We start from the raw sequence: 27237 nt of genomic DNA on the forward strand, positions 1-27237 counted from the left end.
AGAACGGGTCTCAGGGTAAAGCCATTTGATTCAGTGAGGAGATGACTGGTGCTGTTTAAGCAGTGCTGGTAGGGCTGTGCTTTGATGAGTGTGATGGGCGTGTGGTGACTGAGGAAGTTCAGGCAGCCTTGGAGGCGCAGAGCCTCGGGCCTGAGAGGTGTTTGGTCTGATCACCTCCTTCCTTGGAAAGAGCCCCCCACCCCCAGCCCAGGTGGTGCTCTGGGTCCCCAGGGGGGATCTCATGTGCACTCACCTCTAAGTCTGGTCACCAGCACGTAGACATCTGCCATGTCTTTCCTCTTTCCTGCCCTTCTTCCTGGCTGCTGGCATTCCCCAAGTATGCCAGACGCTGCGTCTTCTCATAGAAGCAGCTGGGAGCTGAGGCGGGGAGATGGACAACGAGAAGAGGAAAGGTAGAGAACTGAAGGATCATTCAGATTTACGTCACTGTGAGAAGTTCCATGACTTGCAAACACTATAGGAATAAAGTTTTTTTGCTCCTTTCCCTGGAGAAGGTTTATTTATGATTTTAGAATGATCCCTGAGCCAGGGAAAATGTAGAATCTTTGCTAGATTTTGAGTCATTGATCTGCTATTGGTAATGCTTTAAAAAAGTGAAATAAATCAATCCTATTTTCTCCCTTCCTCAGATAAATCTATTTTGGAGTAAAGCGAATGCTGAACCATCGGAGAAGGTCTCTCTTAGGGTCTCTGTGACACAGCCGGACTCCGTAGTTGGCATTGTAGCTGTTGACAAAAGTGTGAATCTGATGAATGCCTCAAATGATATTACAATGGAAAATGTGAGTTTAGTTATTTTTTCATTACAAAAATACATGTTAAAAGAGAAAAAAGAAACTTTATTGCATTACTTCAAATATCGAAAGGAAATTTTATTAGTTCCTCTTCAAATATAAGTCAATAATCAGTAAAGCTTCCAAATAAAAAAGAATTTGCATTCCAGTTGTTATGTTGGAAAGAGGCTTGTGTGGTCCACTGTCTTGGCTTTCCTACGTGAGAAATGCCACCTGGAGTTCTTCCTCATTTTCATGCTATATTTTAATTTAAGATTCTTGAGAAAGTACTGGGAAATTGACTTACACGGTTCTGGGTGACATTGGAGGAGAGAACCGTAGATTATTTTGAAGTACTTTCTATTTTGATTTCCAGATTGTGTAACCTATGTCCCTTAATTGATTAAGTACAGCGATTAACAACATGTCAGGAAGAAAGACATGTATGTTTAGGCTAATTTGGTCATCTTGTTGTAAAATTAATCCACTCAAGAAAAATGATATGCTTTCTTCAGTCTATAACAGCTAATTTTTCTCATTCCTTTTTTTTTCCTTTAAAAACTCCTTTAAAATGAATTGGTCATTTTTTCTCTTGACTTTTCTTAAATTCACATTATTCTGTTCCATAGCATCTTGCATTTGCTTTAACTGAATATGGTAAGATCTCTTATTTTACAGCTTTCTAAATAGCTTAATAAATATTTTTTTTCTTTGCTACGTGTGTGTTCTTACACACATGCACACCTGTCCAGTGCTCATGCTCTCTCTGTGTCTCTGTCTCTGTCTCCCTTTCTCTCTGTATATTTACATTTAAAATTTTGTCAGATGTTAGGATTGCTATCCCAGCTTCTTTTGGTACCTACTTGCCTGGCGTATTTTTTATTTTCAGCGTTTTGTAAGTTTTTGTGTTTTAAGTGTATCTTGTAGATAGCATATTATTATATTTTGCTTTTTTTTTTAAAGATTTTATTTTTTCCTTTTTCTCCCCAAAGCCCCCCGATACGTAGTTGTGTATTCTTCGTTATGGGTTCTTCTAGTTGTGGCATGTGGGACGCTGCCTCAGCGTGGTCTGATGAGCAGTGCCATGTCCGCACCCAGGACTTGAACCAACGAAACACTGGGTCGCCTGCAGCGGAGTGCGCGAACTTAACCACTCGGCCACGGGGCCAGCCCCTATATTTTGCTTTTTTAAAACATCTAATAGTTACTATCTTTTAATAAGCTAGTGTAGTTAGTATCTTTTAATAAGCTTATTTAACCCATTTACAAGTATGGGTAATCCTTATTCTAATTCAGACTTATTTCTGATTTTTTATTTCATACTTTTAAATTTAGACTGCCTGTTCTCTTTTTGTGTCTTTTTATTCTTCTTTCCATAGGCCAGATCACATTTTATTCTGCTAGTTTGGAAGTTACACATTCTGTTTTTGTTTCTATGATAGATGCCTTTAAGCTCATGAACCATACTCATATATATTTACCCTTACTGATTTGTGAAGGTTATCAATACTGTATCTTCATCTAACTAGACAAGCATTTTAATATGCTCTCAAATTTTTGCATAGCCTTTTTGTCTCTCCCCCGTCCTCACCTCATTCCCCAACCATGGCCAGATCACGTTGCTATTGTATGGAATTTTAGTTCTGTGTCATTATGGATTGCCATCCCTTCCAACCTGTGCTCTCCTTTCATTTTACAGTTCTGGAAAATTACAACCATTATTTCTTCGTATATTTCCTCCTCTCCATTTTAATTTTTCTCTCCTTCTGGGACTCCTGTTATTCAGAGATTGGCACTTCTACTTCCGTTCTCCATGTCTTTTAGCTTTTTGTGCTATGTTTTCCATCTCTGTCTTTTCTCTATTTCTCTGGGAGAGTTCCTCAATTGAGACTTTCTGTTCACTGATTGGTTGACAGCTGTGTCTGTCTTACTTTCATCCCTTCTTTGGGTTCTTTATGTCAGCTATTATATTTTTAATATCTATTATTTTCATTTGGTTCTTATCTTTTGTTCTTGTTTTATATTGCTAATATTTCCCCTTTTCTCCTTATGTATGTTTACTGTGTTTATTTTAAATTCTTGAGCTGACATTTTCAGTGTTCTGCTTCACATGCTGCATGTTGTTTAGTTGGATGTTTTTCATGGCAGTTATGCTCTTTTGATCCCAGCTGATTTGGCAGCTGCTCTGACAATGTCTGTTGGGAAGGCTGAGCACCCCGTCCAATCTGTGAGAGTCCTGTGAGTCTGCAGAGAGGGAGGGCTGAGCTTCCGGGATTGGGAGCTGCTCTCCACCCTCCCTGGGTGCTGCCTACTTCGAGACAATGTTTCCCATTTACGCTCTTAGGGGAACACAGCCCCAGGAAGAGGCAGTCTCCCGAGGCTGTGAGGCTCTGATCCCCAGCCGTGAGGGTTTGGAGGAGTGGGCGGGGGGAGTGCTTGAGGCCAGGGGTCTGTCCACAGGTTTTCCTCACTTTCTTGCTTCAGAGGGCAGAGTGCTGACCTGCTGTTGTCTTTGCCATACCTGCACAGGTAGTCTGGGCTGCTCCCACTGTGGATTTGGGCAGTGAAATTGAGGGAATGATGGTCCTGAGGTTATCCCCTAGAGAGAAGCAAGAGTGGAATTTAAAACCTTTCTTCTAGCCTGTCATCAGACTGCTGCCTCTGGCAGCTTTCTGCCCCCTGCTTCCTCCCAACATACTGATTCAAGCTCCCCTTCAGTTTTCCCGGGCTTCCTCCCCTGCTCCTCCACGTTTCCTGCTGGCTTCTACTGTTTCTCCACACTTGGCTCTGGAGGAGGGAGTTGGGAGCCTGTGATACTAGACCCTGTTGGCTTCTTTTGTTCCTGTTAACTTTTTGGTGCTGCTGGGAGCCTCTTGAATGCCTTGGAATAATGCAAGTGCTCCAGATCTTCCAGGAATAATTTTCAGAAACCCCTTCCCCTCAATAGCCTGTGCCACAACTTTGGCAGTGCCTTTTTAGGGAGCCAGTAGAACAGGAGGACGTTTTTTGATGAGGTAGGTGCTTCTTCCTAGATAATTCCCTCGATGGACGCTGGGTGTCAGCAGAAGGCCAGCTGCGTGTGTTTGTTCTGTGGCGGAGGTCGAGTCATGAACTAAAGGCCATCTGCCTATTGTGTCTGGCTCTGGCTGCACTGTCTCTAGTTGGGGTAACTAGATTTGCCAGCTTGTTGTGATCGTGCTCACTCTGTTGTTTTCTTCTGGGAGCCTGTTGGCTTGCCGTGGAGGGAGCAGTGGTTGTTGTTAGTGGAGCAGAAGCAGTGGTTGTGGGTGTTTGATTTTAAACTTGGCGTGTTTTTTAAATTTGTACTTAGATTCCTTCATGATTTTTATTCCCACCTTTGTCTTAATTTGGCTGATTAAGGCCAGTGTAAATAAGGAGGACGTACCAAAATGTTACCAAAAGGGGTATAGGATCCTAACTTTTTTATTGTTGTAAAATATACATAACATAAAACTTGCCATTTCACCATTTTTAAAAGTACAATTCAGTGGCATTAATTATATTCATAATGTACAACCATCATCACTATCTGTTTCTAAAACTTTTTATCACTCCAAACAGAGACTCCGTACCCATTAAATGTAACCCCCCATTCTCCCTTCCCTCAGGCCCTGGTGACCTCTCATCTACTTTGGTCTTGATGAATTTCCCCATTTTGGAATAGCTTGAGAAGGATAGGTATTCAGTCTTCTCTGAAAGTTTGGTAGAATTCCCCAGGGAAGCCGTCTGGTCCTGGGCTTTTATTCTTTGGGATGCTTTTGATTGCTGTTTCAATCTCTTTCCATGTGATTGGTCTATTTGGATTCTCTGTTTCTTCTTGATTCACCTTTGGGAGGTTGTAAGAGTCTAAGAATTTATCCACTTCCTCTAGATTGTCCATTTTGTTGGCATATAGATTTTTGTAGCATTCTCTTATAATCCGTTGTATTTCTGTGGTGTCTGTTGTTATTGCTCCTCTTTCATTTCTGATGTTATATTGAGATATTTAGGAGATCTGATGGCCTCTTCCACATGGATTTCCATCTCCTTCCCTGGGTTTGGGAAGTTCTCTGCTATTATTTCTTTGAACAAGCTTTCTACTCCATTCTCCTTCCCTTCTCCTTCTTGAATACCTATAATTCTTATGTTGCCTTTCCTCATTGAGTCAGATGTTTCTCGGAGACTTTCTTAATTTCTTTTTAGTTTTAGTTCTCTCTCCTCCTCTGTCTCGAGCATTTCAACATGTGTATCTTCAATTATGCTGATACGCTCCTCTGTGGTGTCCACTTGAGCATCCAGAGAATCCGTGTTTTGTTTTATTTCTTCCATTGTGTCATTCATCTCTAATATTTCTGCTTGAGTCTTCTTTATAGTTTCAATCTCTTGTGAAGTAGCTCTTGAACTTGTTGAATTGTTTCTCTACATTCTCTTTTACCTCATTAAATTTTTTGATGATGGCTGTTTTGAATTCTTTGTCACTTAGATTACATATTTCTGCGTCCTCAGGACTGACTTCTGGGTACTTGTCATTTTCTTTCTGGTCTGGAGATCTAATAGAGTGTTTAGTATTTCAAGAGGCTCTGTTCTTTTGCATCCTGGCATTATTAAGTTGCAGTTACCACCTATGGCCAGTGGATGGGGGTCAAGAGCCACAGAATCTCAGCTCTCCGCTTGTAGCCAAGATCCCAGGCTGTGGAGCGGCACCGAGCGAGTCCGGGGAGGAGCGCTTTCGCCTGCATGCATGCCAGGCTTTCTTGCTCTGGTCTCCTGGAGTGTTGGCTTGATGAGGTCACCCCCCACAACAGCTTTCACCCCTCTAGAGGGCTTCCCTCTAGGCTGCAAGGGCCCTAGGGAGTCCTTGAAGTTCCTGAACGAATGTCCCCTCCCCCATTCCTTCCCTCTCAAGGCCTCCCACTGTCCCCATCACAGTCTTTAGGGGAGGGAACGAAGATCTCTCTTACCCCATTCTTCCTCCTAGGGGTGCTCCAGCCTCTCTGCCCCTTGTCATAGGGCTGCGTGGGTCTCTCTGACCTTTTTTGTGTTGTTTGGATGTCCTCTGTTGGAGTATGGATTTTTTGTTGTTGTATATTAGAGGGGGAAGATTTCTGTGAGACCTCACTCTGTCATGATGCTGACATCACTCTGAATTTCCCTATTTTAGATATTTCATATAAGTGGAATCATATAATATTTGTCCTTTTATGTCTGCCTTATTTCACTTAGTGTAATGTTTTCAAGGTTCATCCATATTGTATCCTGTGTCAGAACTTTCTCTTTGTGGCTGAATAATATTCCACTGTGCACATATATATACACCATGTTTTGTTTATCCATTCTTCTGTTGATGGATGCTTAGATTGTTTCTGCTTTTGGCTACTGTGACTAGTGCTGCAGTGAGCATTGGCATACAAGTGTCTCTTTGAGTCCCTGTTTTCAGTTCTTTTGGGTATATACACAGGAGTGGAATTGCTGGGTCATATTCTAATTCTGTGTTTAAATTTTTTAGGAACTGGCAAGTTTACTCACTTTTTAAGACTATGTTACTCACTCTTGCTAGCAATGACTACTGTTCTTGAAAAAATAGCATTGCTAATGTAATACATCCAAATATCTCATTATGGAAAAACCTATCTCAATGATGTTATAATTTGCATTGCTTTGATTATCAATGATGTTGACTTTTTTTCTTCTTATTAACAATTTGCATTACCTCTTTTGTGAATTGTCTCTTTGTATTATTTAAAAAAAATTTAGTTACCTGACATTTTTGCAGAACTTTATTAACCATGAAATTTAACCCATTTATCTCAGCCAAAGACTGGGTCATTTTTAATGCTGACCTCTACATGTATTTCTTGTCAACCAGTGATATTTAAGTTTTTCCTGGGCATAACTCAAGCCCACACTTGTTTATTTATTTATTTATTTGTTTTTGTGTACATCATAATACATTTTGAATTCTGTGTAGATTACATCGCGTTCACCACCCAAAGACTAATTACAGTCCATCACCACACACATGTGCCTAATCACCCCTTTTGCTCTCTTCCCTCCTCCCTTCTCCTCTAGTAGCCACCAATCCAATCTCTGTTTCTATATGTTTGTTTGTTGTTGTTTTTATCTTCTACTTCTGAGTCAGATCATACCATACTTAACTTTCTCCCTCTGACTTATTTCACTTTGCATAATGCTCTCAAGGTTAATCCATGTTGTCGCGAATGGCCAGATTTCATAATTTCTTATGGCTGGAGTACTATTCCATTGTGTGTATATACCACATCATCTTTGTCCATTCGTCCCTTCGTGGGCACCTAGGTTGCTTCCAAGTCTTCACTATTGTGAATAAGGCTGTTATGAACATGAGGGTGCGTGTATCTTTATGCATTTGTGTTTTCAAGTTCCTATGATAAACACTCAGCAGTGGGATAGCTGGATCATATGGAAGATCTATTCTTAATTTTCTGAGGACACTCCATACTGCTTTCCATAGTGGCTGCACCAGTTTGCACTCCCACCAGCAGTGAACAAGGGTTCCCTTCTCTCCACATCCTCTCCAACACTTGTTGTTTCCTGTCTTGTTAATTACAGCCATTCTGACTGGAGTGAGGTGATACCTCATTGTAGTTTTGATTTGCATTGCCCTGATAGTTAATGGTGTTGAGCATCTTTTCATGCACCTGTTGGCCATCCGTATATCTTCTTTGGAGAAATCTTTGTTCAGGTCTTTTGCCCCATTTTTTAATTGGGTTGTTGTTTTTTTTCTTGTTGAGATTTGTGAGTTCATTGTATATTTTGGATATTAACCCCTTATCTGATATACGGTTTGCAAATATCTTCTCCCAATTGTTAGGTTGTCTTTTCGTTTTGTTGATGGTTTCCTTTGCTGTGCAGAAGCTTTTTAGTTTGATGTAGTCCCATTTGTTCATTTTTTCTTTTGTTTTCCTTGCCTGGTCAGATATGGTACTTGAAAATATGCTGCTAAGATTGATGTCAAAGAGCGTACTACCTCTGTTTTCTTCTAGAAGTTTCATGGTTTCAGGTCTTACATTCAAGTCTTTAATCCATTTTGAGTTGATTTATGTGCATAGTGTAAGATAATGGTCTACTTTCATTCTTTTGCATGTCCAGTTTTCCCACCACCATTTACTGAAGAGAATCTCCTTTCTCCATTGTATGCTCTTGGCTCCCTTGTCGAATATTGGCTCTCCATAAATGTGTGGCTTTATTTCTGGGCTCCCAATTCTGTTCCATTGATCTATTTGTCTGTTTTTGTGCCAGTACCATGCTGTTTTGGTTACTATAGCTTTGTAGTATATTTTGAAGTCAGAGAGTGTGATATCTTCAGCTTTGTTCTTTTTTCTCAGGATCCTTTGGCTATTTGGGGTCTTTTGTTGTTCCATATAAATTTTAGGATTCTTTGTTCTATTTCTGTGAAAAATGTTGTTGGAACTTTGATAGGGATTGCATTGACTCTATAGATTGCTTTAGGAAGTATGGACATTTTAACTATGTTAATTCTTCCAATGCAAGAGCATGGAATATCTTTCCATTTCTGTGTGTCTTCTTTGATTTCTTTCAACAATGTTTTATAGTTTTCAGTGTACAATTCTTTCTCCTCTTTGGTTACATTTATTCCTAAGTATTTTATTCTTTTTGTTGTAATTGTAAATGGGATTGTATTCTTAATTTCTCTTTCTGCTACTTCGTTGTTAGTGTATAGAAACGCAACTGATTTTTGTATATTGACTTTGTATCCTGCAACTTGACTGTATTCATTTATTGTTTCTAAAAGTTTTTTAGTGGATTCTTTAGGGTTTTCTCTATATAAAATTATGTTGTCTGCAAATAGTGACAGTTTCACTTCTTTTCCAATTTGGATCCCTTTCATTTCTCTTTCTTGCCTGATTGTTCTGGCTAGGACTTCCAATACTATGTTAAATAAGAGTGGTGAGATTGGGCATCCTTGTCTGGTTTCTGTTCTTAGAGGGATAGCTTTCAGTTTTTCTCCATTGGCAATGATATTTGCTGTGGGTTTGTCATATATGGCCTCTATTATGTTGAGCTACTTTCCTTCTATACTTATTTTATTTAGAGTTTTTATCATAAATGGATGCTGTATCTTGTCAAATGCTTTCTCTGCATGTATTGAGATGATCATGTGATTTTTGTTCTTCATTTTGTTAATGTGGTGTATCACGTTGATTGATTTGTGGATATTGAACCATACCTGCATCCCTGGAATAAAACCAATTTGATCATGATTATGATCTTTTTAATGTATTGTATTTTATGTGCTAGTGTTTTGTGGACGATTTTTGCATTGATGTTCATCAGTGATATTGGCCTGTAATTTTCTTTTTTTTGTGTTGTCCTTGTCTGGTTTTGGTATCAGGATAATGGTGGCTTCATAGCATGAGTTAGGAAGCCTCCCCTCCTCTTTAATTTTTTGGAGCAGTTTGAGAAGGATAGGTACTAATTATTCTTTGAATGTTTGGTAGAATTCCTCAGGGAAGTTGTCTAAGCCTATACTTCTTAGGAACTCTCTGGATTGCTGAACAGAGTATGAATAAGTTTAAATAAGAAATATGATTTTGGCTGACTGAGTCATGACCAGGTCATTTGCATGTGTATTACTTCTCCATTTGTGTCATTCTTAGATTTGATAAGCATGTGGGCTGTGTCTTATCTAAGTTACATACACAAAATGTTGCAGAGGGTGGAGCAGCTTGAAATGAATCCGTCTAGTCCATGTATTCTTTCTTCTTCTCAGGTGGTCCACGAGTTGGAACTTTATAACACGGGATATTATTTAGGCATGTTCATGAATTCTTTTGCAGTCTTTCAGGTATGTTTAGTTTGCTATATAATTTGAAAAGATATTAATATCTTTTACTATTGCAAACACTTACAGAATTAATGATCTGAATTATGGAAAATTGACCTTTTATTAAATATGTTGCTGAAGTGCAGTGTGTTGTGTAAGTGTGATTTGAAATGGAAAGATAATTATCATTCCAGTTTTAAAAGCAAGTGGAAAAATTCGCCATTAGAGAAATTATTTACCTTGTCATAAAACAACCAATTTCTTTCCTTTATATCACTTTCCTTGACTTTGAAATGGCTGTTCGTGCAAGTGAGTGTGTGTGTATCTGTGTCTGTGTGTCATAGAGATAGAGAATGTATGCTCATGTGCGTGCCTAAACTCTCAAAAATGAGCAAGAGTAAAAAAAAAGCAGGTTCTTTCACATTCTGCATAAATGCAAATGAGCAAGAGTGAGTTAGGTGTATGGGAGACTGCTGAAACAGTTAAGAGAGCATTTAAACTCTTATTTCAGAAGAAAATTAAAATTATTCTTTCTAGGAATGTGGCCTCTGGGTATTGACGGATGCACACCTTGTGAAGGATTCCATTGATGGTGTTTGTAAGTAAAACCTGGCCATGTGCTTTTAAAGTGTTCAAGTCTTTTATCTCAGATATCAAAAATTGCTTATATATGTATGAATACTTTCTGCTTGAACATGGATATTTCGATTTTCATTTTCTGTTCTCTTATTCTAAAATGTTTGGAGTTTAATGTACTTGGAAAGTATATTCAGGCCATGACATGGAATGTTCATCTGGGCTCCTGTCTGGATCTTCGAAAGGAATGTTTTCCATTTGCTCTTTATAATTCTTTGAGGTGGTTATATTTTTGGACATGTTGGAAGATCTTATGCTTTCAATTTGTATTGCAAACTGTGCTGTTATTTTGGAATTAGATAAAAGCAGTGTATTTTTGAAACATTTTTGTTCTCTGGCTTTTTGATGTTCACCTAGAATATGACCCAGATGCGCATGCGTGCGCGCACACACACACACACACACACACACACACACACACGTCTCATCAATCTGAGTTCTTCTTGGGCAGGCTCACATCTGTATATCTTAGTTCCCTGGATTGCTAAATAGAGTTGTCCACCCAACTAATAATAAGTATGCTTTTAGAAAGAAGTTGTAAAATGTTTTGACTGAAAGAAATGTATAAATGCGAATGGTTAACTCTAGAAATTGTTCTCTTTCCTTTCAGGTAGAATTATACTAATATCATCTTGAGAGGCTCCAGAACTGTCAGTTTCTACCCCTGAATTCCCTATTTCTGTCAGGTGTTCTCACTTATTCCACACCAGGCCCCAGGCTCTCTGGCTTTGGGTTGGTTCTTGCCTTCACAGGACACCTGAGCCTCTGTCTTGAATCTAAAAAGATAATTTTATAGTCAAAGATTTTATGAGGGGCCAGCCTCATGGCCAAGTGGTTGAGTTCGTGCGCTCTGCTTCGGTGGCCTAGGGTTTCGCTTGTTTGGATCCTGGGTGCGGACATGGCACCGCTCATCAGACCATGCTGAGGTGGTGTCCCACATGCCACAACTAGAGGGACCCACAACTAAAATATACAGCTATGTACTGGGGCGATTTGGAGAGAAGAAAAAAAAGATTTTATGAGGTCATTATGACCTCTGTGTATTAAAGACATGTGGTACATATAGCTTTTTTCATATAATCATTTGTCCTAGACAACCTGCAGAGAAGTCTGTCTTTTTCCATTCTGTCAGTCTCAGCTTTTACCCGTCTATGTTTGTCTTTACTTATCAAATGCTGATGCCCACTGTAATGCTCCTTCTGTCGTTAATAACACTTGTCTCCTTTGCCTTTTCTGAGAACCTTTCCCCACCTTTTCATTGTAACCAGAAGAAACCTGATAGTCCTACCATCATCTTGTGCCCTAGAAACCTTCTCAAGTGATTGACATTCGTTTTTCTGCCTCTCTCTCAGATCAGGATCAGCAGGTACATAGGGTTCAGTATTTTCTTGGCTACTTCAAGACCATTGTTCAACGACTCTCAGTTAAGAGCCACTTATTATTTGAAGCTCAGAAATTTCACTTCTAGCTCCTTCAGTCAACATTCTGGTCACCTGCTTTCCCTTCCCCTCTCTATACGTTGATGACTCTCACAAAAGATTCAAAGTCTTACTCCTGCTGTCATCCTGGGGGGTTTGAATGTCCCTGTGGTTGATCCATCTAATGTGCACATCCTGCGATTACCACTATGGCAGCAGTAGTCACCCAAGGTCGTATTATCAGCTGAACATTGCTCTACAAGCATTTCAATTGCCTCTCCTTCCACCTTGTATATTCCCTCACTCCCATAAATCTATTAGATGTCTTCTTTGGTCTTGACTTCTCCTGGTTCTTCTGAGTTTTTGGCTTCTCCTGCCTTTATTTCCCTCCAGTATCTGGCTGGACCACATAGATAATCACTTTGGTCGAATTCTTCCCTAGTCCCTTGTCCTTCCATGGTGTCTTCCCCATTAAACCCAACTCTGGAACATCTTGACTGGTTTCTTTTTTTTTTTTTTAAAGATTGGCACCTGAGCTAACAACTATTGCCAATCTTGTTTTTTTTTCCTCTGCTTTTTCTCCGCTAATCCCCCCAGTACATACTTGTATATCCTAGTTGTAGGTCCTTTTAGTTGTGGCATGTGGGACACCGCCTCAGCATGGCCTGACAAGGATCCAAACTGGTGAAACTCTAGACCGCTGAAGCAGAGTGCACAAACTTAACCACTTGGCCACAGGGCCGGCCCCTTGACTGTTTTCTTGCCCCTCTGTTTCTGCACCCTGATGCCCCACAAATATCTTAAATTCAATATGTCACAATCAAGTTTTTGATCTTCTCTCTCCTCATAACCTTACTCATTCTTAATATGACTTGATTGCTATATGATTCCTCAAATTGATGTGATTTCATAGCTCTGTTATGAAATCATAATCTACCCAGTTGTCTAGATCAGAAACTCAGAACTCATCCTTAACTCCTTCCTCTCTTTCTCTCAGATGTGGAACAGTTTAGTGGTTAAGAAAGGAATTTATCATCAGGTACCTCTAGCTTGAATGCTGGCTTTATGACCTTGAGAAAGTCAGTTAACCTCTCTAAGCCTCAGGTTTCCCCCTGAAGTATAGGACTAATAATAATGTCACTTGTATCACAGAGCTCTTATAAGGTTAAATCTACAAGTAAGTAAGATGCTTAGCACATGTTTGTCATTTGTAAGCCTGCAGTTACCTCTTATCTTGTCCCTCAGATCCAGTTTGTTTGTTCATTATTCAGTAGATAGTGATGATGTTAATTGTATGCTTAGCATGTACGAGGCAGTGGAGATTCCAACTTGGTCTAGTGGGGCAAACCAACTCACAATTAGAAGGGTGTGCCAAGGGCTGTGATGTGCATGCTGTGGGTGCACACACAGGTCATTTAGCTGAGAGGCAGAGCAGAATTTTCTAGAGTGTCCTTCCTCTCCTCTGCTTGACATCAGGCCCTTATTAGTGTCTCCTTGACCATCGAAGTAGCCTCCTAACTAACTGTTTGCCCCCATTTCCCCCAGCTTAAACCATTGTTCACATTGAGGCCAAAGTTATTGTTATAAAACATGTGGTAGGTGACGTTTCTAATTTATTTTAAAACCTTCAATAGGTTATCATTGCTTAAAGGATTAAGTGCAAATCCTTCAGCATGGGATATTTCATATTTTAAAATCTGGAGTCAACCATTCCTTCTCTTCTCATTTTATGCCACTCTTACCTGATACTTGCTGTCATATTCTGGACATGCATTTGTACTTAACTTACTCCCCCCCCCCCCCATATGGGATACTGTTTTATCTAGGGACTTAGGGAAAATGGAACTGCAAAAAACAACGCAAAATGGATTTTTTCCTCCCAACCATAGCTATACTCTTTTCATCATTCAGATTCTGTGTAAAATCAACCATTCTCTGCATAATAGACATTTTACGTATGTCTATTATTACTCTTATGTTTACTACAGTTTTCTATTTGTCTCCTCCATAGACAGTGAGTGGAGTTCATTGCATTCACCTTTGTATCCTTGGTGCCTATTACGTTTTTTGATATTTTATTTTGAAATAATTTTAAACTTATAGAAAAGTTGAAAAAATAGAGATAGGTGATCCAGAGCCTGTATGGAAACATGGCTTTTTTTTTAAATAAGATAAAAGCTAGTAAACTGGATGATTGTAGCATCTTATGGCTGGTGTAGCCAATGGTAATCAGCACTAGGGAGGTAAAAAGAGGAGAATAGCAAAATTGTAGGTAGCTTTAAAAATATGATTTAACTTGGGGGCCAGCCTGGTACCATAGTGGTTAAGTTCACGTACGCCACTTCGGTGGCCTGGGGTTCACTGGTTTGGATCCCAGGCACAGACCTAGCACTGCTCATCAAGATAACATAGAGGAAGATGGGCACAGATGTTAGCTCAGGGCCAATCTTCCTCACACACACACACAAATATATGGTTTAACTCATTTTTTAGTAACTGAACTCTGAGTAGTTTTTCAGATATCGGCCATAGGTGCAGGGAACTGTTTTTTTTTGGTTCTGACTGTGCTGAACTGACCCCATGGCCTTGGGTTAGTCACTTGACTTCTCTGGGTCTCAGGATTCTCATCTGTAAAGTGAGAGGATTGGGCCGAGTGAACTCTAAAGTGCCGTTCAGCTGGGAGGTGCTGTGATCCTGTGGACTAAGATTGTAATCATTCTCTCTGGTGACTTTTCTCCTAACAGTCCTCACTGTTTGTTCTTAGATGACAGTGTAGAGAGTGCCGAGAGGTTTGTGGAGGAGAGTGAAGCGTACATGGTCGATCTCCGTGACTTTGCTTTGGGTGGCCGTCCGCACGTCAGAAGGCATTTTCCTGAGACTTGGCTTTGGCTGGACGCCAACATGGGGTAAAAATTGATGAAGTTCTTTGCCCGTGTGTATTCTGTTTAGTGTCAGTTTTAAACAAGTTTTGCCCTCTTGCTAATGTTTAAGTGCAAACATGGTGTGATCAGGAGCTAAGCAAAGAGGTTTTTCTTTTGGAATGCTGTTTATGGTATGTAATGTAGCGTTTAATAAAGCCGCAGACACCTTCTGGCGGTGAGAGCGCCGTGGAGGAGAGGAGAGCCCTTTCCGAAGGAAGGCTGACGTTAGTGTCCACGCAGTCTCGTGGTTTTTGTGAGAAGAGCTGCTGAGACGATACTGCTGCCTTGGGGTGGGAAGCACTCTGATACCCGCTCCACCTTGTGTCTGCTCGTCAAACATCCCCATGAGCACAGGGCGAAGCGGTGTGGGTGCTGGCGGAATTCAGCTTGGTTGACAAACCCTGCGCTCCCTGGCCTGAGGGCTGAGCAGGCGCATCCTGAAATCTACACGTATTTCATAGCCAGCTATTTATGAAGACACAAGTCAAACCTTAAAAAAACAAATAATAGCATTGACTGGGATACAGAGGGAAACTTTTATGCAAATTGAGAGAAATAAATTGGAGTCAAATTGAAAATACATGTTTATTATCTATGCAAATTTTATAAAAATAATGTTCATTCTGAAGATATATACATTGTAGAAAGCTTTGATTGGAATATGGATCAATATGCAATATTATGACCTTGTTATGACCTATAATGAGAACTTTGGATCTACTGTTTTATACTTAAATTTTTTAAAAAATTTAGATATGTAAATTTTTTGGAAAATTAAAATTCTTTCAAAAAATGTTTTCGGTTATGTTGACATTTCGAAATGTGTCAGTTCTTGGTTTCGTGATTTTTCTGTTTATTTTGACTTCAGTTCCAGGATGGACGAAGAATTTGAAGTTACCGTACCCGATTCTATCACTTCTTGGGTTGCTACTGCGTTTGTGATCTCTGAGGACTTGGGTCTTGGACTGACAACTACTCCAGTGGAGGTAGTATATTAAAGGGCTGCTTATAAATGTCGCAGTGCCACGAGGCCAAGGATGTGTCAGCTCCTCACCGAATTTTTAAAAAATGATTGCTTATGGTGTTGGTCACAGTTTAGAGGCTCCTTGGCTTTTCCTTTTTGTTTTTCATCTGTTTTATATTTTAGAATGTGAGCTGTATTAAACTGCAAAGTGTGCTAGGTCCGTATTAAGGTTTGGGGAGGAAGTTTATTATTGACTGAATCCAGAGAGAGAGTGTTTCCACGTGGCCCTCTTTCAGGAATGAGCGGAGCTCCTAGATGTCCCCTAGTAGACATTCCGTCACATCTCTTTGGTCAAGGTGCATGACGTGTTGCTTCCTAACCAGTCACTAGCAAGAGGAGTGTAATGCCTGGCAGTGGCCTTCGACCAGTGGCTCTCACCTGTCATACCTGAAGCCCCTTCTTTATAACAGATAGTTTGTTTTGCCCTTTTGCTATCCAAAATGAAATTCATGGAAAATATAATATACCTACATACTCAATTAAAAAAAATCAATATGATGCCCTAAGTGAAATACTAATGAGAAATAAAAGGAAAGTAATGTATAATAAAATATTATTTATTTCAGTATGTAGGTGCCCAGGCATAGCTGCACTGGGAGGCACAGGGACATGTTCAAATATTTGTGCCCTATGTAGGGTCACCCTGTGTGACAGCTGCAGGTGTGGTTTGAGACACTTGTATTGTTTTAGCAGCTCAGAAACCTGGAGTGGCCTTGCTGTGGTGATATGAATTTCTGAAACCGTGAACAACTTTTGGTAAAATTATAAACAAAACAAAGTACAATCTTCTCTTGATTTATAAAATAGTTGTATTCACGAAAAATTCAGAGAACCCACTGGCCTGAATTAATAATAGTTTATCCTCAGGGGTGGGGGAGAGGTCTAGCCTCCCCTGCAGGATTGGTGACAATATCAAAGTTGGGTCACCTCTGAGAAAGCACATGTGTATGTATATGTTACCAGGTAGTAAGCAGAACATCATTTGGACTTTCCACGTGAGTCTAAAATGGGAGCTGTTTGATTGTGCCAGTGGCTGTTAAAGCAGATTGCTGGAGTCAGTGTAGTGCAGCGGAAGAGGAACTTGGCTTTGGCCTCAGACATGCTGGGACCCAGTTCTGACGCCTCCACTTACCAGCAATGTGATCCTGTACTAGGTACAGAGATCTCTGAACTTCAGATTTCTTTTCTGTAAAATGTGTGTATAACACTTGCCTCATAGAGTTGTGATGATTAAACAAAATAATTTGTGTAAAGTACCTGGTTCCTAGTTGGCGCTTAATCAAATGTAGTGGTTGCTATGTTAAATAACATAAGTCAATTTACTAGCGTTTATTTGGAACAAGTTGTTATCTGCTTTCTGTTGATAGGCAAGTGAACATTTCTTTGTGACGTTATAAGCTTCACGGTTTTTGTGAGATTAGCTTTTAATTGCATAAGATGTGAAGCATTTGACTAGAATAAAATATGTATTCATTTTCTTCTTTCCAGCTACAAGCCTTCCAACCATTTTTCATTTTTTTGAATCTTCCCTACTCTGTTATCAGAGGTGAAGAATTTGCTTTGGAAGTAACCATATTCAATTATTTGAAAGATGTCACTGAGGTAATATATTAAAGGCGTTGTTAACCATTTACACTTCAGGAAACATGGGAGAAAGCATGCAGGGCTTGGGTTGTGTAATGTTTGGGCATCTGGGCATCTCAGCATTTTATATGTTTCTGGGAGATTGAAAATAGACATACTTTTTTAGCGGTTTCTTCTGCTTATTGATTTCTGAGGGTGTGATGAGCGTGTCTATGCACTCTCTCCTTGATTTCCAGCACATTCTCCACTGCAGTTGAGTACTTCCTTATGTCTCCGAGGCATGCCTTTCTCTTTCCTGCTGCGTTTTTCCTGGTCTTCCCCACTTTGAGGATGGGAGAAGTGAGAGAACTTGTCATTGCCATTCTGTGCCCCCTGCAGTTAGCAAGAATTTATCCCTTCAGGACTCAGCTTCAGCTCAGATGCGTGTTCCGAGGAGCCTCACCCATTCTGCTGTGTGGCTGTCCTCATGTTCATACAGTGTCTTCTGTTTTCAAGGCTTTGTTTTTGAGTCTTGCGCCTTGTGTCTCCTTAGCTAGTCGGTTCCCTGGAAGGTGGGGATCAGCCTCTGGTTTACGGGTTGTGCCTGGGGTCATGGTAATGAAACGGTTGAATTTTCCCCCCTGGAGTAAGTAGGGATATGTAATTAACTTTATTACGTGGAAATGCCATAATCTCTTTAAACACTGTGCCTCTAGGGTAAATTTTATTGTTTTTTAATTCTCCCTTTTAATCTACTCAGCATGGTACAGTGTAAAGAGCCAAAGGTCTGGAGTCAGAAGGTCTAGATTCAATGTCCAGCTCTACCACTTAACAGCAAATACTTAACTGTCGTTTCCTCATCTGTGAAGTGGGAATAATAAATATGATTCCTACAGAAAATGTTTGAGAAACAAATGAGAAAATCAATGGGAAAACAACTCATAAATTGTAAGGCCTGGAGCAGTGCTATTCTCGATGAGACTGGGGCCTTTGACGACCTTCGCAGAAGCTCACAGCTACCGTAGGCTTCAGGCCTGCCGTCTGAGTCATGCTGTCCTGGGAATGATGTTTGCGGAGTCTCTCAGGGAATGTCATAACACTGCATCCTGTTTGTCTGAGGGTTTTCTAACGGGACTAGTGTCCCAGCATGACATAGTTAAGTCAGGCTGGTGGCAATACCATGACATGAAATAACCTTTCTGGGCTCATCCTTACCAGTCAGAGTCTTCAGATAAAGAGAGAATTTAATGTTGGCGGAGTTTAATGTTAGAGATGGAACTGAAGAATGCCCTTTCCATACATATCATGAGGTTCAGGGAAAGCATAGGAAAGAAATGAAGTTTCTCCTGATACCCTTTCATCTTCTGCTTCGGCTACATCTTCCTGTCTTATCTTCTCTAGTCTTGGGCCTCACAGATTTAACTGTACTTAAAGTGGTGATGAAACAGCACTTTACTGAGGAGCATTTATTATACAAAACCTTTGATAACTTTTTCTCCCAGGTTAAGGTAATCATTGAGAAAAGTGACAAATTTGATATTCTAATGGCTTCAAATGAAATAAATGCCACAGGACACCAGCAGACCATTCTGGTTCCCAGTGAGGATGGGGCAACTGTTCTTTTCCCAATCAAGCCAATACGTCTGGGGGAAATTCCTATCACAGTCACAGCTGTTTCACTGGCTGCTTCCGATGCTGTCACCCAGAAGATTTTAGTAAAGGTAAATATTTGAAGTCTTAAATAAATGAAATGGAAATACATAACTGAAAAGGAAACAGAAGATGGTTTTCTCTTGCCTGAATTTAATGGCAATACCCAGTAGGACATCTCCTCCACCTGCCTGGTGACACCTCATTGTTTTCTTATCTGTATGTAAAAATATATCACATGTATGTTTTGAAAGTAATTGCCAATTTTCTTTTTAAATTTGTAGTATGACTCCTTTGCAGTCAATTACATTTACAAACTGGGTTACATTGGGATCCTATTAATGCCAAGTTGATACATAGATTTTGAATTTTGGAATTCCTACAGGAAGAAGAGGTTTTGTAGATTTTTTTTTTTAGAGAAGACATTATGCACAAAAAGACGACTATGCATAGTGGATGAACACTTGTGTTTTGGGCTGAGACTGCTGTGTTCTGGGTTCAAATCCCAGCCCTGTCAAATGTGACTTTGGACAAGATATTTAATCTCTCTCTGGGTAATAATAGGATCTCCTTCAGAGTTTTCTTCTCATCACCTTTTTATGTTCTCCTTTGTCATTTCCATTGCCATTCCATGAAGTGTTTTGTCGAATTAACTAGAAAGTAAACATTTTCAACAGATTTTAAGCAAGAATCAAACAATGGCAGGTGCTTACCTCACTGCTCACACACCGCAGACACAGCAGGCCAGGTGTTGGTCTTTTTATCTGCGCGCACTTCTCTGTAAACAGGTGAGTCAAGACCGTGTTAACTGTGTTCCTTTTTTTCACAGGCTGAAGGAATAGAAAAATCCTATTCACAGTCCATCCTATTAGACTTGACTGACAACAAGCTCCAAACGACTCTGAAAACCTTGAGCTTCTCGTTTCCTCCTGACACAGTGAGCGGCAGTGCGAGAGTCCAGGTCACTGCAATTGGTGAGCACAGAGCATGTCACCATCACCGCTGCTTTACTGGTAGATGATAATATATACTTTTCATCCATTTATGGGTGTATTTTCTTATTTAGTCCTAATGAGAAGAGGTTGCAGAAAGTTTTTATTTGGTACCATCTGCGGATTACAAAAGAAAGGCTAGCAAGATATGTTTTCTAGACTGGTTCTTCTCGGTCTTCAGTGTGCATATGCATCACTGGGCACTATATTTAAAGGCAGATTCTGGTTACTGGGTCTGAGGTGCAGCCTGGGATTCTGCATTTCTAACACTGCTGAGTGATGCCGATGCTTCTGATTTGCAAACCGCTCTTTGGGCAGCGAGGTCCCGCTATAGTGTGGCTGGCAGGAGCGCTGATTTTTAAGAGCAGAGCTTCTGGCTTCTGTGGCCCTCAGCCACGGGTGAATATCAGAATCTTCTGTGGAGCTTTATGAAAACATAAATCTCTGGGCTCTACTCCCAACCTTCTCTATCAGAATCTTTTGGGCTATGGCTAGGGTATGTATATTTTGAAAAGGTTTCACGAGTGATTCTAATAACCAGAGGTTGAGAACTATTGCTTAGAGCAGCTCCCTGCAGAGCGCAGGTGACCTTGACAGTAGGAAGCTACCCTCTGACATTAGTCACCCTCTCCTAGGCACCTTCCAGTAACCTAAAAGGAATTTTGAATCAACTATTAAACTTAGCTTCCACACAAATGGTTTGTTTATACAGTCGTGCTTTACACATAACTGAAGGAAATGTTTAGATTAATGACATCTAAATAGTTTGTCGGGTCTTCAGAGTGTCAGGATCTAAGGCACTGTTTTAGCAAGTTCTTTTAAATCTTATCTGTAGGTGTAATCCTTTTTATTATAACCCCAAACAACCAATGCCTCCATAGAGGACTTTTTTTTGAATCTTAAATATAATTCTTTTTTTCTTCTCTAAACATTGGCACCTGAGGTCACAACTGTTACCAATCTTCTTTTTTTTTTCTGCTTTCTCTCCCCAAATCCCCCTAGTATATAGTAGTATATTTCTTTAGTTGCAGGTCCTTCTAGTTGTGGCGTGTGGGACGCCACCTCAGCATGGCCCGAGGAGCGGTGCCGTGTCTGCACCCAGGACCCGAACCAGCAAAACCCTGGGCCGCTGCAGTGGAGCACGTGAACTTAACCACTTGGCCACGGGCCTGGCCCCTGGAATCTTCAATATAATTCTTAAAAAGAATTAAATGAGCTCTCCTTTTAGGGGGATCAGTTCTACCTAAGCATCTCCTCCGGTGTGGGGATGCTGGGACATGGAGCATATGTGCGCAGGCATACGCGCGCACACACACACGGGGAAGGGGCTCGGATTTAAAGTGTAGACCACTACTGCCAACATCACGATGAGTGTGTCTGTGGTCATTGAAGTACTCTGAAGCTTGATGTAAAGAATGATTTTTCAAGTTTTATTTTTATTAAAATTTATTTTTAAAAAATTTATTAATTTCAAACAAAAGTCTATTTGGAAGCCCAGAATGTGTGAATATTAGCTTACTTCTTTGAATTTTGAGAGTCTAAGTTTATGTTCACTTTGAATATTAAAAACATAAGCTGCTGTGGGAGTATTATAACCTCTATTAATTTCTCTGCTAGTGTCTAAAGTTTAAGACATCGTGTGCTAGCCTGACTGCAGCCTACTCACGTGAAAGAGGTCTTCCTCTCTTTTTTGGATTCCTGTTTTTTAGGATCAGATTTTCACTAGGTATTTGGACTTGGAATGGTGTAAGTTTCTAAAATAAACTGTACAGAAGAATATTCTTCTCCGTACAGCTCAGCCCACATTGGAGTTAGAATTAGAATTCGACCTCTCAGTTTATAAATCTGTACTTACTTTCCTGAGTCGTGGTGTTACAATGCGGGCAGAGGAGACTTTGAAGTACGTGTTTTGTTTAATTTTGTTACTAATTTTGAAGAATAGTTGTAATCCTTTTTGATCCTAAGATTCATTGATTCATTGAAATATTTGTACTTGTTAGTTCTACTTTCTTGTTGCTAAATAGAGCATATTGAAAAATACTACAATCCCTGCCCTTTAAAAACAATCATTTATCAAATATTTGTAGTCTACTAGTAGGAAATCAGAATAAAGTTCTATTTATGTGAAGAACACCAATAATAAAACATTTCTTTCCTATATGAGACTGATGGTTTCCTAATGGCCAATTCCTGACATTTTGTTCAAGAATTGTTTTTTAAACTCATGTTTTGCCTAGTGTATGCTATGTCTTTTTTTTTTTAAAAGATTGGCCACTGAGCTAACATCTGTTGCCAATCTTCCTCTTCCCAAAGCCCCCAGTACATAGTTGTATATTCTAGCTGCTAATCCTTCTGGTTGTGCTGCCGTATCTTTAACTGAGCTAAGTCTCCTAATATGGCACATAATCTGCAAGTTCAGTACCACTGTAGTGTCATTTATTTGACCAGTCTTCCTACGAGCTGGATGTGACGTTTCTGCCCTGTTCCAAGCGTCGTGTTGCTTCACTGTTGGCTGCCTTCTGTGTGCAGTGGACGTCTCTCCGTCAGCAGGGACGGTCACTGAGGTTTGCTGAATGTATTGAATCTCTGTTGCTTTCAGGAGATATTCTTGGCTCTTCCATCAATGGCTTAGCCTCATTGATTCGGATGCCTTATGGCTGTGGTGAACAGAACATGATAAATTTTGCTCCAAATATTTATGTTTTGGATTACCTGACGAAAAAGAAACAACTGACAGAAAATTTAAAAGAAAAAGCCCTTTCATTTATGAGGCAAGGTAAGTATTTTAGAAGCATACTTTTCTTTGTAAAAAAAAATTTGTTTTTGTTTTATTAGGCAGAGTTCACTCTAGAGCATATTTCAGAATAGACAGATTTTGTCTTTGCTGTGTGATTGTGGGACAAGATGGTGTTGAAATGTGCTCGAGGTGTAAGTGGGGGAAGCTGTCGCCTGCCTTCCTTCTCTGATTCTTCCCTAATTGCTGCTAAGCTGTTTGTTACCAAGTGAGTTCCTGGAGGGCTTTGCATTTTACTAAGGGACCTGAAATTTAAAGTTACTTAAAAATCTAAAGAAACGAGTGTTCATTTATCTATTACACGTTTGTGGAGTATCTTTCCGTGCCAGGGCCCGTGCCAGGGCGGCAGACGGGGCAGGGCCTTCCTCCCGGGGGTGCCTGCTCAGTGCAGAGCACATTCTGTCCAGAAACACACGTGGTGCGGAATGGTGGGGACCGTTGCATGGTGGGGACCTTCGCACGCATTGAAAATGTCAAGTAGTTGGGGGTTAGGCGAGAAATGTTTGTGGCAAGGCCCTGCTGGCCCCTCAGAAAATGTACGCCAGGGATTACTGCATGCCACTGGTTCCTGCACGCCGACTCCTTGAGAGTCTGACTCTGTTCGCAGACACCTAATGCTTGGTGTTACTTGAGTTCTTACCATGTGGCAGGCAGTGTTCTAAATACTTTACATCTAATATCTCATTTATGCTCACAATGAGTATTAATATTGTCCTCCTCCTTTTACAGATGAGGAAACTGAGGCACAGAAAGGTAAACTAACTGGCCCAGGGTCACACAGCAAGTGAGTGGCAAAGCTGGGATTTGGATTCACTGCCCCTAGAATCCATGCTCTTAATGTCCATGCTTAGGAGAAAATGAAAAGTTGTGACACATTTTTAATAATAATAATGTAAATTTGATTTCCTCAAATATCCCAGGAGCCAGCCACCCAAAGTTACAGTGTCAGTTTTGTGCTTCCTCTTTAGGGGACCTCTAGCAAGATCTCTGCAGCTGAGTTTGTCTGTCTGTCTGCACAGTTAGGGAAATGTGTTCATAAAACTCATGAGGACTAGAATGGCTCATGCAGAAAGAGAGGAAAATGCGTGTTCAGTGTAATCTAAAAATCGAATCAACACTTTCCAACTCCTCAGTCTTTTGTTTTTGTTTTTGTTTTTTACAATGAATGGGTTAAATGCAAAGAGAGGCAAGCTGTGATTGGTTTTGCTCACTTTTCCATAGGTAAGAATCAGAAAACTTAATAAAAATACTATTTTGATGTGAGCTTTTCTTGCGTGTTCCCTCGTTGTATAGAGACTTGTTTATCCTAAACTAAGTTCTATGTGATAATATTAGTAACTAACCCTTTAAGATGCTTTACACATGTTTTCATTTAATTCTCACAGAAACCCTAGGAGGTAGGTATACTGTTATTATTTCCATTTTACAAGTGAGGAAACTGAGGCACAGGGAAAATGGCCACCCCGAGGTGGTCTGGCTTCCAAGTCTGTGCTCTTCCCAGAACACTGTGGGATAAGTCTACTTTGCAATGTTCTTAGGTTGTTAGAAGCAATAGGATACGATTGGAAGAGGACCAGAAATGGGGCCAAGATGCTTGGGTATGGCCAACATGCGAGAGGTTTCAGTGAGCGTTCTGATCAAACAGTATGGGAAGAATGGGGTCCTGTAGGGAGGGGACACCCAAGGTCAGAATCTGGGTTTCAGGTTAGACCAGAGTGAGCAGTAAGATGGTGGATCCAAGGGGATGAGCTGAAGTCCACATCCAGAGTTCTCCTGGGGTGGGCTGGTGCAGACCAAGGCGAGTGGGAGGAGGGGGCTTGAGAGTCAGGAACCATGCGCTACATGAGAGGACAAACTCCAGGAGACCAGGGGCTGGACTCAGGGCTGGCCATGACCTGAGTCCTCCTGAGGGGAAGGAGATGGTGGTGTATTTTCCCTCGGAGTGGAGCCAGGCCCTGCAGGAGGTGTTCAAGTCCTCTAGGAAATTCTCAAAGACCTAGCAATTGGTATTTTCTGCACAGAGTGGCCCATTTAAAATTGTCCTCCTTTTTACATGTTTGTGGATCAGTCATATTTTAAATATTTAAATACAAGAGCTGCTTCTTTCAAGTTCTGTTATAATTAAGTTTAAGAAGTGGTACCAAGTGCTCTTTGTGGTATAGTGTGTGCCACACTAAAAACAAATGAGATCTTTGCACAGTGCCATAATGGTTACATTTAAGGAGATGAGTGAAAAATATTTGGGATGTTCAGAATTTAACCTCTGCACCTTTTGGAAACAAGATTCTGACTTGTGTTCAAAATTTAGTTTGGCTAGTTTCCAGTACAAAGTATGTAGGAACTAGATTGGTGCTTTATAATTTGATATACATTCTTTGGGATAGTTTAACAAAATAATGTATTTTAGAAAATGGCATATATTTCATATTTTATGTGCTTTATGAACTATAATATTGGCTAATCAAATATTAATGCTTTAAAAAGACAGTACATTTTGTCATTTGGACTATTTAAAGAATGATTTGCTTATCCCTTAAAAATGCTTAGAGTTTGTATCCTGGACATTTTGCTCTGGGTCAGCAGATGTCCTGAAAAGTGAACAGCCAAATCCTCAGTATGTATTTTCTCCCGAAAGGAGTGCTGGACCCTCCAGCCGGTCCTAGCTGGGAGGTGCCCAAGAGCAGGTCTCCCTGCAGCCCTCCAGGGGCGGCCGTCTACCTCACTGCTGGAGAGCCTCGCTCACATTTGCTGGCTGGTGGGAGGTGCAAAGTGGCCCGAGGGCAGAAAAAGCATTCTTCTCTAAATGCACCGTCTTCCAAGCTGTGAAGAGCGCTCTACTGTACAGTAGGGGAGGCCAACCTGGGAGAGAGCGCAGCGCAGCGGTTACTGCACTGGTGGCTCTGGGGGCCCGCAGACCTACGCTCTAAATCCTGCCTCCTACTTTGGGCTGATTTCTCTGAGCCTTGTTTTCCCACTTGTAGGACAGGAGTAATGAAAATACCCACTTCATTGGGCTGTTTTGAAGATTAAATGAGATATTGTAGCACTTTGTTTAATACATAGGAAGTGCCCAATAACTGTCAGCTGTAGTATCGTTAGTTGCACCTGACTAGGGACTTAGGGTTTAAGGTCAGTAAGTAAATCCTGTCCATTCTACATTTGTCTAAAAACAAATGTGAAATTCTTCTCCCCTCTCCATCCCACGGCTAATGGTTTCATTCACACAGCATCATCGCTCCCCTGGATGACTCCAGTGGCCTCCTGGATAGACTCTCTGCTTCTGTGCTTGCTCCCTTTCAATACTGTCTCCTCGTGTTGTAAAAGGGGTCTTTTGATAATGTCAAAATCCTCTCGCTTCCTTGTTTAAAATTCTCCAGTGGGTTCCTGGCCCTGGCCTTCAAGGCCCTGAGTGGACTGACCTGGCCTCCATCTCTCCCCACTTCTGGAGCTGCCTCTCTTGCTGCCCTCGGCTCCCTCAGGAGCACTCCCAGCTCCATGGTGCTGCAGGCCGTTAAGCTTCCTTTTCCTTGTCCTGGGATGCTCTTCCCTGAACCTTCCATGGCTGGCTCCTTCTCGTCATGCAGGTGTGTTTTCTTCTGAGTGGCCTTCCCTGACCATTTAGTAGCTCCCATTTACGTTACTCCATTTTCTTTTCTTCATCACACTTAGTATTACTGAAAATGATCTTGTTTGCCTATTGTCTGTCTCCTGCACTAGCAGGCAAGCTTCCTGACAGTGGGGACTGTGTCTAATCTCTCTTCCACTGTGTCCCTGGCCACATAGGCACCTCAGTAAGTGCAGAATGGACGAATGCATCGTCATCATGCTCACTTCTTGCCTGAGGTTCGTCCTCCTAATGTGGAGATTGGGCCTAGAACGTCCCCCAAGCACTTCCACGGTGGAGCGGTCGTTTGTAAACACCAAGGTTCGCTGGGCTTGGCATGTTCTTATCAGCTAGGAAATGTGCCCACTGGTGAAGTGGCTGATGGAATCAGCACAAGGGGGCTCCCAAAAATACTCCATTTCACATGATGAACTAAATTGTATTTCAAAGTAGTGAAAAAGGCTTCTTGGTAAGATGGTTTTCATTATGAAATCAGTGTCTCACTTCAGAGGCTCTGTTTTTCTTTTGCCATCACATTTGCCAAAATCCTTTAAGTATACCGTAGTTGTTTTTAGTTTTTAAGAAATTAAAGTGGCTTTGGCATGAGTCATGATTATATTATTATTTGAATGTCATTTATGAACAGTGCATTGTTTTCCTTAAATCATGCTTGGCCCAGGAACTGTGTAACCTAATCCATTGTTTTTTTGGTCAAAACAACAGCTACATCATTGACTGAAGTATCTTTTGCTGTCAAAAAGAAAAATAGAACCATAAAACGAAAACTGTTTTTGATAAAGACTGGAAATTCTGACCCTGTTAATTTGAGATTGAAACCACTTGTTTTCCTCAGATATTTAAATCACAGTGTCTCTGGCTCAATTTTTCGAGTGAGACTCAGACCAAGCCTCGTTGGAAACACATTATGTGTTTTCTGTTGAAATAAAAACAGCAAAAAAATAGGTTTCAGAATTCTAAAGTGTATTTGGTCATCACAAGAGTGGCTAAAGGCAATTG

At 40.7% G+C, this 27237-nt stretch overlaps 1 protein-coding gene across 12 annotated transcripts in view; it reads left to right on the forward strand.

Moving 5' to 3' along the window:
- Positions 1-27237, forward strand: part of CD109 (CD109 molecule) — a 195056-nt gene that overhangs the window by 132331 nt on the left and 35488 nt on the right. For all 12 annotated transcript variants that reach the window (XM_070558933.1, XM_070558934.1, XM_070558935.1 and 9 more), the window contains 9 exons: positions 651-803; positions 9565-9639; positions 10156-10216; positions 14437-14578; positions 15462-15579; positions 17106-17219; positions 18683-18901; positions 19660-19804; positions 22422-22598. In XM_070558933.1, the coding sequence (XP_070415034.1) occupies positions 651-803; positions 9565-9639; positions 10156-10216; positions 14437-14578; positions 15462-15579; positions 17106-17219; positions 18683-18901; positions 19660-19804; positions 22422-22598 (1204 nt within the window). The remainder of the gene's footprint in view (positions 1-650; positions 804-9564; positions 9640-10155; positions 10217-14436; positions 14579-15461; positions 15580-17105; positions 17220-18682; positions 18902-19659; positions 19805-22421; positions 22599-27237) is intronic.

This window comes from Equus przewalskii, chromosome 9, assembly GCF_037783145.1.
Source record: "Equus przewalskii isolate Varuska chromosome 9, EquPr2, whole genome shotgun sequence".
Classification (NCBI taxonomy): Eukaryota; Metazoa; Chordata; class Mammalia; order Perissodactyla; family Equidae; genus Equus; species Equus przewalskii.